Source organism: Globicephala melas, chromosome 8 (assembly GCF_963455315.2).
Source record: "Globicephala melas chromosome 8, mGloMel1.2, whole genome shotgun sequence".
Taxonomy (NCBI): Eukaryota; Metazoa; Chordata; class Mammalia; order Artiodactyla; family Delphinidae; genus Globicephala; species Globicephala melas.
In genome coordinates, this window is record NC_083321.1 from 3,806,746 (window position 1) to 3,822,479 (window position 15,734).

At 58.6% G+C, this 15,734-nt stretch overlaps 1 protein-coding gene across 2 annotated transcripts; it reads left to right on the forward strand.

Annotated features, from left to right (window-relative positions):
- Positions 1-469: 469 nt before the first annotated feature.
- LTO1 (LTO1 maturation factor of ABCE1) lies at positions 470-9,726 on the forward strand. Of its 2 annotated transcripts, XM_030833242.2 has the most exons (5): positions 470-605; positions 1,979-2,084; positions 3,174-3,244; positions 6,185-6,302; positions 6,583-9,726. In XM_030833242.2, exons 1-5 carry the CDS (start codon positions 556-558, stop codon positions 6,649-6,651), a joined length of 414 nt encoding a protein of 137 aa, XP_030689102.2. In that variant the 5' UTR covers positions 470-555; the 3' UTR covers positions 6,652-9,726. The 2 variants fall into 2 exon arrangements, with proteins under 2 accessions (XP_030689102.2, XP_060158798.1); XM_060302815.1 differs by lacking the exons at positions 6,185-6,302; positions 6,583-9,726 and adding an exon at positions 4,199-6,174.
- The last annotated feature ends 6,008 nt before the right edge of the window (positions 9,727-15,734 follow it).

Here is a 15,734-nt window from a genome sequence, read left to right on the forward strand (position 1 = left end):
GTGGGCGACCGGGCCACTCTCCTCTGGGTCGTGCCTCCACCCCGGGAATTGCCCTTCCTGTAACTTTTCCTCCCAAAACCCCACTGGCAGAGCCTCCGGAGGCGTTGGTTCTTTGGTAACTTTTCCATTTTTTTCCCCTGATTCCTTCCAAGCCGCTTTTGGCAGTTCGGTTGCATCTGCCTGGTTTCTTGACGGTGAGGTCACGGGTCACCCCCCCCAACCCCCACCCCCGCAGCCAGGTGGATGCTCCAGGCGGGTAGCAGCTGACCCCTGGCGGGAGCCGTGGAGCCAGGCGAAGAGGCCTCGGGGCGGGGCCGCGTCCCGACCGAGCCCCGCCCAGCGCCGCCGCCGCGCACGCGGCTTGGCCCCGCGCCGGCGCGTGCTGAGCCCTCCCGCGTGCCGTCCTTACCCGGCCTGCGCCGCGCGGCCGCCCCCGGAAGTGGACTTCGCCTCCTCAGAAGCGGTGCGTCTGTGCGCTAGGCTCGTGGGTCTGCGGCCGCAGCGCTTGGCACCGGAGCTCGAGGGGCGGGGGTTGGGGGCGGGCCGGCTGCCGCCATGGCCGGGAGTCAGGACATGTTCGACGCCGTCGTGATGGCGGATGATAGGTGGGTAGGGGGCTGGGCCGGGCCCCCACCCGAGCAGGTCTGCTCTCAGCCGCTGGGCTGCGGCGGCCGCCCGGGCCCTGGGGGAACGCGCTGTGGCTCAGAAGGCGGCTGGCGCGGGAGGGCCCGAGATGCTTCTGCTTCTCCTTTGCTCATCGGCCTCTCGGGCGAGCGCCACGTGCCCAGCTGTTCCTCTGGATCCGCCTCCCCCGTCCGGGGCTGCTTCACGCATCTGCTCGGTCTGGTGACTGTCTCCCTCCAGGGACGCTCCTTCCTCGGGTGGGACGGACCTTTGCCATCTGGGCGCTGCCCCTTTTTCTTGTTCCTCAGTGGTAGGACATAAGGCAGCATTCACGGACATGCTCTTAAATGTGTCAGGCGTCCTCCTTTTCCCTCTTGAGCCCCCGGGGAGCGCCTAGGGCTGTGACGGGGGACCTGCTGGTTGCTTTGTGGCTGTCTTCCAGTGCCCTGCCCACTTGAGACATCAGTAGATGTCAGTTAAGAAAGAGAGTGAACAGTAAACAGTCGCTGACGTTTATTTGGAGTTTGCTGTGAATTGGACGCTGAGCTACGCGTTGTATCCAGTTATTTATTTTAGCTCTCCTTGTGAAGGGGATCCTATCCTTCACCCTGTCTTTCAGATGAGGAGGCAAGGTCACTCCCAGGGCCACACAGCCAGTAAGTGGGAGCTATCCCCTCGGCCTCACTGGGCGCTCCAGCACACCCCTTTCACTTCGGCGACCGCAAGTTATGCTGGTGCCAATTACACTGCTGGGCCTTCAAAGTCAGAGCCTTTATGCTAGTGCAGGCGCCACGGTCACGGTACATTTTGTGATCATCTGATGGCGTTTCTCCTTGCTAGCCTCCTGAGATGTGATGGAAAGCCCGGTACACGTTGCAGAGTTTTTGAGTTTTTTTGAAGCACTTGACCAAGCAGTCTAGCTTACAGACCCAGAACTGGGGCTCGCTGACCTGGCTGCAGACGAGTTACCGGGGAGATTTTGCAAAGCGGATTCCTGGGCCTTCCTCCAGACTTACTGAATACGAGGGGTGAGGCCCCTGAATTGGTATCGTTGACAATTTCCTGTGTGTCTCCGATATTCTGCCAGGTTTGGGAATCACCGATTTAGCCCACCTTCCTCTTTGTAGAAGAGGTAAATTGGGCTTCCAGAATTACAGCGACTTGCCAGACGCAGAGGCCTGGGGAGGGGTGGAGCTGAGACTGGAACTGACGTTTTCCGACTTACATTTTGTTCTTTTTCTACAGTACTCGGTCTTGTCTTGCTAGGTCTGGGTAATGTGGAAGAGGAAAGTTTTTGCAGGAAGAATGCTCTTTCTCCTGTTTATTTGCTCACGCTTCCTCTCCTTTGTCGCAGGTTTCACGGGGAAGGTTATCAGGAAGGCTACGAAGAAGGAAGTAGTTTGGGTATGATTGAAGGAAGACGGCATGGCACGTTACATGGAGCTAAAATCGGATCTGAGGTGAGTGGGACCCCCCACTTGGAAAGGAATCCTTTTCTCTTACCGTTGACAGTTTGCCTTGATGATCGGTGTGGTGGAGCTGCCACTTCAGGCCTCTTCACGTGGCAGTAGGCTAGACAGAACGTTGACGGAGAAGTCGTCTCAGAACAGAGCCCGCAGAGGGTGTTGCTGTGTGGAGATGATGGAGTCAGGTGGGCCGGAGAAAGAGAAGACAAGTCCCCCCTCACCTCAGTCGACGTCGAGTGTCACGGTGTCGCCCTGTGTCTTAAGGCAGCTGAATCCTCCCCCAGAGAGTGAGCACCCTGTGTCTTGCGAAGACATGCCATTTATATTTCTGTTGAAATTCCATAAAATCCCTGATTCCCTTTTCTCCTGCCCTTCGACCTAGATTGGCCCTCACTTATGGGGATAACTGGCCCTAAACACTAACGTCTGAGGCCGTGAGGACTGTATTAGGTGTCTGTTGCTGCAGAACGAATCAGCACAAGACACGTGGGCGTAAGACAGCCGGTGTTTATTATCTCACACGGATTCTGAGGGTCTGTGGTCCAGGAGCCGCTGAGCCGGCTGGTTCCGGCTCGGGGTCTCTGGATGCTGGAGTTACGAGTCAGCCAGCCTGCAGTCAGCTTGCTGGGGTCTCACACGGATTCTGAGGGTCTGTGGTCCTCACCGCGTGGACCTCTCCACAGGGCTGCTGGAGTGTCCTCGAGACACTGTGCGGGTGACCCACGTCGGCAGGGCAGAGGTGACATTGTCAGTGCCTAGATTCAGAGGTCACGTGCTGCCTCTTCCTGTGTGTTCTGCTCATCAAGGTCACCCTGATCCGGTCAGGGGACCGCACAGGGCAGGAATACCAAGGGGTGGGGAGGTGGGGTCCAGTAGGGCCATCTTGGAGGCTGGCTGCCCCGCTGGTGACTTGACCTCCAACTTCTGTAGCCTGGTGCCCAGTGGGTGCTTCCAGAGCAGCAAGAGAAGAAGCACCGCTGCCCCCTGGGCCCCCGCCCCCTTTTTGTTTTGAGAGCTTGATATTTAGATCAAGTAGAGCTGTTGGTTAGTCACTTCACTCTTGAATGTTTTGTAAATTCACAGATCGGGTGCTACCAAGGTTTTGCTCTTGCCTGGAGATGTCTCCTGCACGGCTGCACCACTGAGAAAGACAGGTAAAGCTGAGCCTTCTTTCTTCTTCGGTGTCTGGACGGGAAGTTCCGGTTTCATAGCTCACTCTGACCCTGGGCGGTTAGTCTCCTCACCTGTAAAATGGAGAAATAACCAGGCCGAACCTGAAACGTTGTCATGAGGTTTACAGGAAATAGTAACTAGAAAGCGCTGGGCGCATTTCTGGTGTTGGGTGAACATCCCTTGTTATTACTTCCCAAGGGTCCTCGGATCCCCCTGCCTTTTCCCTGGAGACACATTTCATGTGTTTCACAGGTGTCGGGTACCTGGAAGCACTAAGTAACCATGAGCTGTTATTTGTAGTGTTTGTAGCCTTTTTTTATTTTTTTATTTTTTTATTTTTGGCTGCGTTGGGTCTTCGTTGCTGCACGTGGGCTTTCTCTAGTTGTGGCGAGCGGGGGCTCCTCTTCGTTGCAGTGCGCGGGCTTCTCATTGCGGTGGCCTCTCCCAGGCGCACAGGCTTCAGCAGTTGTGGCACACAGGCTCAGCAGGTGTGGCTCGCAGGCTCCAGAGCGCAGGCTCAGCTGCTGCGGAACACGGGCTTAGTTGCTCCGCGGCATGTGGGATCTTCCCGGACCAGGGCTCGAACCAGTGTCCCCTGCATTGGCAGGCGGATTTTCACCCACTGCGCCACCAGGGAAGCCCGTCTGTAGCCTTTGGAGCGTGCTCGTGCTGGTTGCTGCTTCCTGAAGCCCCGGGACCCTGTCCCCACCCCCGGTCTTCATTCTTAAGCTGGAAACGCACCCTTACGTGAAAGGCCGTTCTGCCGCCCATGGGAGCCGACACTGGGCTTCGGCGGCTGCGCCGCATCATCTCGATGTCTGGTGGCTTTGCCTGGCCTGGGAGGGGTGCCCGGAGAGTGGGTAACAGAGCAGGGAAGCTGGCATTCCCCCGTCCACGTGACCTGTCATCTTATTTGGAATATTTTGAATTTCTAGAACTTGGGCCACAGCCATATGGAAATGTCAGAGCAGGGATGCTCAAGACAGTGTGGGTGACTGTGGGGTCGCCTGCCCTCTGACCTGTCCCGTCACGGAGCGCGTGGGAGTTGACCGGATTCGTCCATCAGCCGAGGGCCGTCTTGGGGAGATTTTCCTCTGAAGATTCAGTGGGAGTGGGCGGGTAGCTGGCGGTCAGGTTGGGACGGGTTGGCAGCCCCGGGCGCCACTGGGCGGCTGTCGGAGCGGAGCGTGGCTCCCCACTCCCGGTCCACGATGGCGGGGTGGAGCGCACGGACTTGGAATGCTCCAGCAGCCTCCCCTTCTCCCCGCCCCGGGATCTGCGGCTCACGGAGGGCCCGCACTGGGTGGGAAGGGTCTCGCACCTGGGCGCTGCCCATCCGCACCCCAGGGCAGGGGTTCCCTCCCCTCCTAAAGCCGTGCCCCCGGTCCATCCATCAGAGGGCCCGTGGCCCGCCGCCCCGCCATCCCCACCCCACTGGCAGAGCCTAAAACCCTTCATCTTAGAGCAATGGATGTTGGATTTTCTAAGTCTATAGTTTTCCTAAAAATGGTAGAAGGCGGGCCGAGGATCTGCTTCTTTATGTTTCAAGTAAGGATGTTAAAAGAGAAACACGTGCCACGTGTGTTACCCTTCAGTGAGCTAAGGGGACGGTAACACCAGAGAAGCTGTGTGGAGAGCCGGAAGGATGGCGACCTTTCCATCAGGTGACCGTAGCTTTCTGACCCACCCCGAGACGCTCCTCTGCCCCTTCCGCAGTCGGGTGAAGGCTTTTTCCCTTACACCAGCCGTGAGCGGGTCACACCCTCCTGACACGCACTGGCTTTGACCGTGCGACGGGCTGGGTGTGTCTGGAGTAGCTTCACTGACCGGGGAGGGCAGGAATGACCCGTCGCTGCTTGCAGAGCTGGGAGTGGGTGGTAGTCATTGTTCCGTGGCAGGTTCAGCCGTTTCCCGCGTGTTGGCATCTGCCTTGCAACTCCCTGGGAACCAAGTGCTTTGTTGCTTTACTTCACTCGCTCTGGCCTTTTGCAGTTCTGTGTTTTCTCCAAGAGGTGGCCATCATAGTTCTTCTAAACTGGTTTAAAAGCCGCAGATGTGAGCAGGCCCTGGTCACTCTGAATGGCCGTTGCTTCATCCTAAGGATGAGTCCTTCAGGATTCCCAGGGATCAGATATCTGGCACGCTCCTGACACCCTGGGGATCAGATGTGGTGAGGGGAAGGTGGCTCGGCAGGGTCGCTTACCTGTGACCCAGAGGGCACCCACCCGCCCAGATGAAGCGAGGAGACTGACGTATATCGAGCCCCTACTCTGTAGCACGTTCTGGGCTTTATCGTCCTGAGAGCCTGGGAGGTGGCCGTTAAGGCCCCATTTTACAGATGAGGACACTGAGGCTCAGAGATGTGAAACACCTGAGTGCCTCGGGGCGGTTGCGCTCCAGGCCGCCCACCAGCTGAGCTCCTCGTCTTCCTGGGAAAGGGAGCCGGAGCCGAACTCAAACACCGGCCACTGGTTTCTGCCCTATGGATGGAGGGGGCTTGCCGGTTTACCTGCTGTTAAACTCCCAGAGGCCGTGAGCGTGAAGATTGCAGATCCTGGAAAATCCCCAAGTCCAGAGCAGGCAAGGCTGTGCCCGGCACTCTTTCCCGTCTGCTTCTGTCCGCTCTGGGGTCAGACCTGGGGACCGGTGGTCGGTGTGCTTGTCGGTGTTGCCTTGGCCACTGGGTCCGGATGGAGCCGTCCCTGTAAGGTCAGTTCGCTCTTGACGTCCAGATGCGGGTGCGGGCGGGCTCACATTGGCAGGTGAGTAAAGGTTGTTTTGTGTGATGACAAAGTTAGTCACCAGCCCTGAGGCCAGGCACGCTCGGCACCAGCACTTTAAAGCCGTCGAGCGGCATCTGTTATGTAAGCTGAGCCTGTTGTGTGCAAAGGACCAAAAGTCTTTATTTCTGTGTTTTACAGCAAAAAGATGAAGGTCTTAGAATCGCTGCTTGGAATGATTCAGAAATTCCCTTATGATGACCCTACTTATGATAAACTTCATGAAGACCTAGATAGAATTAGAGGGAAATTTAAGCAGGTTTGTGTCCTGTGTGTTTCTTTTTGATCGGGGTGCCTTTCTCAGATGTAGCTGGGGCAGCCCTGGGGACTCATTTCGCTAATGGTTTAGAGGCCACCGGTAACATACAAATGGTCAGTAAAGCAAATCCTTGTGTGTGTCGATGTAAGGAGACCGAGGACCATGTAGGGAACAGGTGTGGGAACTTCTTGAAGGGAGGTGACCTAGACAAGTAGAGCTCCAGCTAGAGAGACTTCTGCTCTAATTTAAAAAAACATTTTTTTCTTTTGTGTTTTTTCAGCTTTGTTCATTACTAAACGTCCAGCCCAACTTTAAAATTAGTGCAGAAGGTTCCGGACTTTCATTTTGAGGATGACAGATGCACAAAGACGAAACATCAGGGAACAGATGTTCGTATGTTAAGTGTTTAAAAATGTGATTAAAGGCAAAACAATGATGGGGGATTCATTGTTTTGCAGGGAGGGTTCCAGCTTGGCCGCTGAAAAGGCTTCCTTCCCCCGAGGTCTGCCGGGTGGCCTCCGTTCCCCCCACGGGGCCCCTCCACATAGGCCCGTCCTTTGTTGGGCCCTGTCTGCTCTGCAGCGTGAACGCAGCCCTGGCAGAGCCCTAACCGGGCTGCTCTTCTCTGGTCCAGCCAGGGTCCAGGCCCCTGGCTCACAGGTTCTCGTCACCTGGCAGGCCTGGCTGGATCTAGACTTGGGTTGGCTCTGGATAGGATAAACCTCCCCTTTACTCCCCGGGCTTTGGTCAGCGCTCAGAGGGACAGTTTTTAAAAAAATGAGAGCCACAGGGTTGACATGAAGCAGGTTAATGGGAAGGAGTGATGGGTACTGGGACATTTATTGACCCCTGAGATGGGCCAGTGCTGTGACCTGCTTCTCATGTTTTATTTAGTCCCTTCAGGAGCCCATGAGGCAGGCGTTATTCCCATTTTATAGACTAGGAAACAGGCCCAAGAGACTGCCTGGTCCAAGGGCAGTGGGCGGCAGAGCTGGGACTTCAGCCCTGTCTCCTGGTGCCCGCTCTGGAATGCACAGTCGCACCCACAGTCTCGGGGGTCCCTGCCCGCAGGTCCCCGCTGTGCCCCGTGGAGCCCTGGGGCTTCTCATGTGGCCATGGACGTGGGCGTCTGGCTGAGAGGAGCAGAGGCCAGCCCTGTCCCCAGGAAGCTGGGACGTGCTCTTCCTGTGTCCCCGGGTGGGTGGGGCTCTGCAGCCTCAAAAATAGTCAAGGGGAGGAGCCTTTAAGGCCACCGTTCTGTGTGCAGAAACTTTGGAGCCTTACTGCAGCCTTCCTTCTAGTGTGAGTTCTTCTGTTTTCTGCCCGGACTTAAAAGGCACCATCTGTACGCGGTGCACGGCCTCAGGTGCATCTCGGTCACAGACACCAGCAGCGCGTATCTCGGGCTGGTGGGATGGAGGGGCTTTTGTTGTCGTTTTTCTGGGTGGATTTTTTTTTTTTTGCGGTACGCGGGCCTCTCACGCTGTGACCTCTCCCGTCGCGGAGCACAGGCTCCGGACACGCAGGCTCAGCAGCCATGGCTCGCGGGCCCAGCCGCTCCGCGGCACGTGGGATCTTCCCAGACCAGGGCACGAACCCGCGTCCCCTGCATTGGCAGGCAGACTCCCAACCACTGCACCACCAGGGAAGCCCTGGGACCATTTTTGATGCGACATCTAGCGAATTCATTCCTTTCTCCGTGATATCTGGGGTTGAGGTACCAGGGTCGCACCGAACAGCCTTCTGTTGTGTTTGTGTCTGCATGTTTCATTAACACGCATGGAGGCAGCTACCACGACAGGACGGCGCCCCGTGATGTTCAGGAAAGGGTCGGGTCCTGCTGCCCCTGGCCAGCCACCGCGTGCATTTATCACTGACCTCTCCTGCCCCAAACCTCACTCCCCCCGACCCCTTCCATCTCTCTCCACTCAGCCTCTCCCATGCCAGGTGTCAGCCAGAGCAGCCGGCAGCCACTTCCTTTCCCCCGTCCCGCGGGGCCGAGCTGCCTCATCCGTCATCTTCAGGGGCCCTGGACACCGGACTTGACCTGTGCCAGCCTGGCTCCTTCTTGGAGGATGAGACCCAGTTTCCAGGACCCCTTGGTCACCCAAAGACAGGTGTTCTGGATTACAGTACAGACAGAGCCCCTGTTCGCGCCACAACCACTCTGTTCCTGTGACGCCACCTCCAGCGATGGGGCCCGGGAGCTTGCTCTTCTGGCTGATGAGACGGTGGAGGACACCCAAGGGCTTCTGGGAAAGGTCACATCACTCTTGAGAGAGATGGTATCTCTTTTGGAAGTTGTCCTGTGGGGATGCGACACCTGGAATTATGACAGGCAGCTTGCAAGCAGCTGTGGATGAAGCCAGCCCCGGGCATGGCAGAGCCCAGCCAGCGAGGACCCAGCCCGAGGACACTGCCGAGCAGCTGTGCTGACTGACCCCGAGAGGCGCTGTGCTTGCCAGCCTCGGGTATAGGAGCTGATGAATGCCCTAGTTCAAGGCCACTTCGGTAGGGCTTCCATTGTTTGCAGGCAAAGGTATCCTGCTTGCCCTGTCCCCCAGCCCAGCCCATCCCATCCCTTCCTGTCCACCTACACCTGGTCCTGGTGGATATTAACCTTGTTGGATCTCCCCCTTTCCGGGGCTCGTAGATTTCCCACCGCTCTGGCCTGCTTGCTCTTCCCTGTCGGAAACTCCCAGCATACTTTGTGCCACATTATTAGTCAGCTGGGGCTGCCATAGCGAATGCCGCACAGTGGGTGCCTTAAACAACAGGCATTCACTGTCTCCCAGTCCTGGAGGCTGGAATCTGAGATCCCGGTGTGGGCAGGGCCGGTTCCTCCTGAGGCCTCTCCTTGATGTGTAGACGGCTATCTTCTCCCTGTGTCCTCACACAGTCGTCCCTGTGTGTGTGTTGGTGTTGCTTTAAGGACTCCAGCCCTGTTGGATTGGGGCCCACCTTGATGACCTCCTTAAAGGCCCCATCTCCAAATATAGTCACATTCTAGGTTCTGAGGGGCAAGACTCCAACATGAATTTTTGTGGGGACATAATTCAGCCATAGGGTGAATACAGGGTGGCCTGTAATAGCCACCCTGTCTGGCTGCCTGGACAGACTTAACTTGGGAGAGAAGAAGACCATTTCACTTAAAAGTTGAAGTTACTTTGGGACTTCCCTCGTGGCGCAGTGGTTAAGAATCTGCCTGCCAATGCAGGGGACACGGGTTCCAGCCCTGGTCTGGGAAGATCCCACATGCCGCGGAGCAACGAAGCCGTGCGCCACAACTACTGAAGCCCGTGCACCTAGAGCCCGTGCTCCGCAACAAGAGAAGCCACCGCAAAGAGAAGCCTGTGCACCGCAACGAAGACCCAACGCAGCCAAAAATAAATAGGTAAATAAATAAATTTTATTTAAAAAAAAAGTTGAAGTTACTTCATTTTATTTTTTAGAACATCAGTAATTGGGAGTAAGCAGGCTAATCAGTCCACCTGAACTTACCACATTGGAACTATACTCTCAGAGGCACCGCGGTGGGTGGTGGGAAACACCCACCCACAGGCCAGAGCCCAGTCCCGGACGCTTGCTTTACTTCACATTCAGCTTGTTTTTCTCTACCCAGTGGTGAGAAAAGAATGAAGTGATTTGGAGGGAGGGATAAGAAGTCTTATTTACTGAGTGGCTGCTCGTGGCCGCCTTGACCTTCCTTGGGTCACTGAAGTGTCCACAAAGCCCATGAGGTGGGGTCGCTGCCTGCCCCCTTCACCCCGGCAGATGGGGGCCTGGGGCTCCCAGCCGAGCTGAGTGATGTACCAGCGGTCGCAGTAAGTGGCTGACCTCAGGCCTGAGCACGGCGGGGGTCAGGGGCCTTGCTTAAGTTATTCTTAGCCAGGCGCAGTCTCACTTTCCTGATGATTCACAGCCTGTCTGTGTGACCGGTCCTGCACCTAGCTGACCGCGGCAGAGACGGTCGGCGTTATGGGAAGGGACCCGTGCTGGCCGCAGCAGGGGAGGCGTGGACCGCGTGGGCCATCGGCTGCCCTCGACCCTCTGAGCACGGCTCACTGAGGGATGGATGGGGAGTCGGGGTGGGGGGGGCGTTCAGCTCTGCCTGGGGGATAAGGGAGTGGGAAGGTGGGCAGGAAGGCTTCTTGGAGGAGGTGACCTTGGCATGACTCGCTTTGTGAGCTCTCATTTGAGCTCAGCACCGTGGAGAACGTCTCTTCCACCCTACCTGAAAACACCATGTAATTTGGAGAGATCAAAACCTGTAAGTAACTGGTGAGGTCGTCCCAACTCCACAGTTATTCCATTCCTTGGTGAGTGAAGTGAGGAACCGGTCTGCGGCCCAGGAAACGTGTCCCCAAGCGAGTATGATCCCTCAGAGAAAAGCGGGTGCTGTGTTCAGTTCTCACAGGACACGAGAGCCGTGCAGGTGCTGGGCCAGGCCCCCAGAGGGACGGGCCTATCCAAGCCACCAGGACTTAGGGGCTCACTTCAGTGTCCCAAGAAGGACAGTCGCTCCTTGCCTGTGAACTTCTCCATAGCTCTGATGGCTGATTAAACTCACCTGACATGGAGGCCCTGGCTGGTGTGTCCCTTGGGGGCCCCTGTGGAGACAGGCTTCGGCCCCATCTCCCTGGTGCCCTTTACCAGATCAGCTGGGCCTTGGGTCCCTAGGGCTGGAGCGATACCTGAATATGGTCCTGTTTCTGCCCACTCAGGAGTGTGATGGGCCAGGGGACCCCATGCCCCAAGTAAACGGCCATGGAACTGAAGACTTAGTGGCGGGCTGTCTCCATCCTTTCAGCAAGGATTTATTGAACTTCCATTATTTTTGGTGGGCATGCGCCCCTGAAATCCCAGGGTGCTCCACGAGCAGGTTCCCTAGCTCTGAGAGCTCAGACACATCTGTTGAGTAGAACCATATCCCCTAAAAGATGTGATGAAGTCCCAGCCCCTGGTACCTGGGAATGTGACCTTTGGAAATAGGGTTTTTGCAGCTGACTCGTGTACGTTATGGTGGGTTGTACTAGAGCAGGGGGCCCTACATCTCCCGTGACCGTGTCCTTGAAGAGGAGAATGCCATGTAAAGAGAGACATGGAGGAGAGACAGCCGTGCGAGAGCAGAGGCTGAGAACGGAGTGAGGCGTCTGTAAGCCCAGGGACGCCGGGTGTTTCCAGCAGCCACGAGACCTGGGGCAGGGAGCACGGCCCCGGCCTCCACGAGACCTGGGGCAGGGAGCACGGCCCCGGCCTCCACGAGACCTGGGGCAGGGAGCACGGCCCCGGCCTCCACGAGACCTGGGGCAGGGAGCATGGCCCCGGCCTCCAGGACGGTGAGAGGATAAATTCCTGTTGATGTGGCCACGCACTCTGTGATGGCTTGTTCCAGCAGCCCCAGGACACTGATAACGAGGTCTGGGCTGCCGTTCGGCCATCTGCTGAGTGAAGAGGCAGGACGCGGTGATGTCCAGACCCTTCTTCCTGGCCTGACGTGTGGCGAGCTTCCTTCTTAAGGCATTTGCTTCAGCTCCCTACTCAGCTGCTCTGAGGGGCAGGTGGTACCTACACCCCAGAAAGACGCTGTTGTCTCAAGGCACGGGAGCCCCCTGGCTCCCTCCCCTGAGAGGCTGCTGCCTTTGGGGGGCCCCGCTGGCTCTGTACAGGGGCCGAGACAGGGTCTGCCAGTGAAGGCTGGCTCGAAGCTCTCCCCTGGTCTCAGCCCCTGTTTATATCAATAATACATGTTACATCTAGAAAAGGTAGAAAACACACATACAGTGTGATAGTTAAGAAGCCTTGAAAATGCTAGGAAACTCATCAAATGGACTCAAACAGTAAGGGGCAGTGATGGGCAGCTCCAGCAGCTCGTCTGGAGACCTGGTCCCACTCTTGCTCTCCCGCACGACCAGCTTCACGCTCGGGACCCATCCTGGGGCCGCAGCACCACGGACGCCCCTATCGGGGCAGAAGGGCTGTGCCCGCCCCCAGGAGGCCTAAGGAACAGAGTGGAGTGCTCTCTTCTCCAGAAGCTCCAGACAATGTCTCCCTGAGTCTCGCTGGCTGTTAGATTTCACATCCGCCCTTGAACCTGCCACTGGCCCGGGGGGGCAGATGTGCTGTTGGCTTTGAGCCCATTGGCGCCTGTCCCGGAGCTGGGGATGGGGTCGGTCCCACCTGAGCCACAGAGCTGAGAACGGTGGTTCCCACCGAGTGAAATCTGGGTGCTGTCAACACAAGGTGGGAGGCTCAGTGTGGGCACAAAGACCAAGAACTGCTAGAGGAGGGAAATAAGGATGGCCTCGACCACCCCCCGGGGACCAGCCGGGCCTCCTTGCACACCTGGACGATGCATGGGATGGTGGTGGTCACGCTGACAGTGTGGTGACGTTTACTGAGTGATGCCTGTGCACCAGGCACTGTGCTCAATGCTTCATGGACGTCGAGCCATTGGTCCTCGCGTCACCCCAGGAGGCGGTCACTGAACAGATTGACTGAGCCCCGCTTTCGTGCTGGGTGTGTCACAGATGCTAGGGTGCCCTCTCGGAGCCGCCCTTCTTACAGACGTGACTGTCCCCATTTTATGCGTGAGAAAGTTGAGGCCCAGAAGGCGAAGCCGCACAGCCTGAAAGTTGCAGAGCTGAGATCCAACTCCTGGGTCTTTTCCTCTAAAATGTGCTCACATGTGAGAGTGTTTTTCAAACAACGACTGGCCACGTCAGACGACACTGCCAGCACGCCTGGCCGCCCTTCTCCAGGCCGGCTGACCGAGACACTGCCCTGGCCGCAGGGGCCGCTGACTTCAAGTCTTGGACGTGGGTGGACCTGACCTCGACCCCTGGGCCTCCTGGCAAAGCAGGGCCGCCCCGAGTGCACGCACTGACCGTCGGGTGAAAAATACTCAAATGAAGACTTCGTGCGTTTTCTTCGAGCCCATTTTTGACGACCTCGTTCTCGGCAAGGCAGCCAAGCTGACTGCCGGGGGCCCAGGCCCCAGAGACACAAACTCGGCCACTGGCCTGGCTCGGTCAGCTCCCCGCCATGTGATCCTGGCTCAGTTACTTCACCTCTCTGGGCCCCGGTTTACTCGTCCCCAGCAGGAGTCGGCTCACTCCCACCCTCAGCCCAGATCCTGCCTGGCTGTGCTCGTTGCCGTACTGTCCTCCGTGGCTGCCTGCTCCGTGCAGTGGAGTAGAGGAGCTGGATGGAGACCATGGCCAGCAAAGCCCCAAACACTCCCTATCTGGCCCTTTGTGGAGAAGCCTGCCCACCCTTGACCTGGAAGATGGGAATACTTGTACCTGCGAGAGGAACGTGGGCTCCACAGGGCCCCCTCGCCAGTGTGTCCCCTGCCTGTCACCAACCCCTGGGGGCTGTTTCAAGATTTAGGGAGAGGACTTCCCCGGCCGTCCAGTGGTTAAGACTCTGCACTCCCAATGCAGGGGGCACGGGTTAGATCCCTGGTCAGGGAACTAAGATTCCGTATGCCCTGCGGCACGGCCGTAAAAACAAAACAAAACAACAACAACAAAAAGATGTGGGAGAAATGGTGTGTTTGGCCCTTAGCACAGTGCCCAGCCCCCAGTACGTGCTGAGTGACCTTAAGCTACTGTCCTCCTGCGATGGGAGCAGGCAAGGAACACTGCCCGGCGTGCTCGGCGGGCTTGGGGTCCAGAATGTGGGTAGACCCTCTAGCTAGACGGGTCTGCTCTAGAGGGACCGCCCTGGGGAGGCTGTCTCGCTGCTAGTTGAAACTTGAAAGGATTAACAGACGCTGCCGTCTCTGATAGGCTCTGGGCCGATGGCAGCCCTTGAGCCAAGAGCTTCCCCATCCTCCTGTGCGCCCTGTGAGTGGCGGTGACAATGCCCCCGGATGTGGGCCTCCGGCCCTCGTCCCTGGCGCTGCCCGCCCACCGGCCGTGGCTATTGTCTGCTGGGCCGAGGTGTGGCTCAGGGCAGGGGCCGGCGGGCAGGGGGACTGTGGGAACGGATTAGAGGCCAGGGGCTTGCGTCCCCTCTGCATAAACTCCTGATCAAAGACATTCCTGGGCTGACAGAGCCCTGTGCATGGTGGAGGCCAGCCCAGCGTGCGGGACACACGCCCCATGCAGCCGCCCCCCGGAGTTGGGATTGGCCTCGTGGTGGGACAGCCAAGCCCTGCTGCTGCCGGGCTTCCAGGAGGGACGGGCTCAGAGGGAAGGTGGGGAGCCTGGCGCCCAGGGTCCCAGCAGTACCCACCTCTGCAAACACGCCTGCCCTGGGGCCCCTCGAATCTGGGGCCCTGGCAGGGAACTGACTCGCCTTAGTGCCCAGGCTGTGTCCCGGGGCTTATCGGGCCTCATCAGGGCGATGAGGTGCTCCCGGCCCCTGGGGAGCCCCCCGGCCCCCGAGTGCCCACCGCACCCGGGTCAGGCAGGGCCCAGCCCTCGGCAGCTCACAAAGCCCGCGGCCCGCACGTGGCCCTACTGCTCAGCGCCGCTGCGTGCAGGCGGGGTGCAGGGCGTGGGCAGAGAAGGACCAGCCGGACAGCTGTCCCCAAGGGCTCACAGCCCAGAGGGGAAACACCACGTGTAATGGCTCCTGGACCACCAGAGCCACCTGGCTGGGGCAGGGTGGAGAACACCGCAGAGAGTCTTGGGGACTCTCTGGGGGAGAGAGCCTGGGGGAGCCTGGGGGAGAGCAGGGGGTGGGCACTCCAGCACAAAACTGGAGGCCGGAAGTAGTCTGGTGTGTCCTGCAGTCCCCTGGGCAGAAACTTCGGGGAATGAGGAGTCTGAGGCTGGGGGAGACGGGGGGTGAGGCTGGAGAGATGGGCCAGGTCCCAGGACCCCGGATGGAGCCGGAAGGAGCTAGAAGCCCCAGGGGGTTCTGGCAGAGGGTGGTGGGCCCGCCTGGGGCAGGGAGACTGGCTGGGAGGCAGGGAGGCCCCAGGTGAGTGGCCGTGGGCCCGAGTGAGAGCAGGCGTTCGGGCTTCCGGGAGGGGCAGTGGAGTGGACACCGGAAGGCTTTGTCTCCAAAGGCCAGTTTTTGTTTTCCTGATATGCACAGGGCAGCCAGACCCCCATGGGGGGGGTCCCCATGAGGGGATGCCCGAGCTGACGTGGGCGGTTGGAGAGGTCTGGGCCCATGGCATAACTGAGAGAAGCCTGCTGCCCCTCCTCCGGGGGCCTCACGGCCGGGGAGACGGCCCTGGGGGGCTCCGGGCCCCTCCTCACTCGGCCCAAACCCTCTGTGTACTCTGGGTCCCATCTGCGCCCCTGCCCCTGCCTCCCCCCTCCCCGTGCCTCACAGGCCACCTCCCCGTCACGCCCTCTTCCTTTCCACTGTCCGACCTGTCAGCCCACAAACAGATTTTCCACCTGCAACATTAGAAACCATCAAACAGCCCCGCAGGCCTGGCGTCCTGTGCGTCCAGCTGCCAGTGGAGTG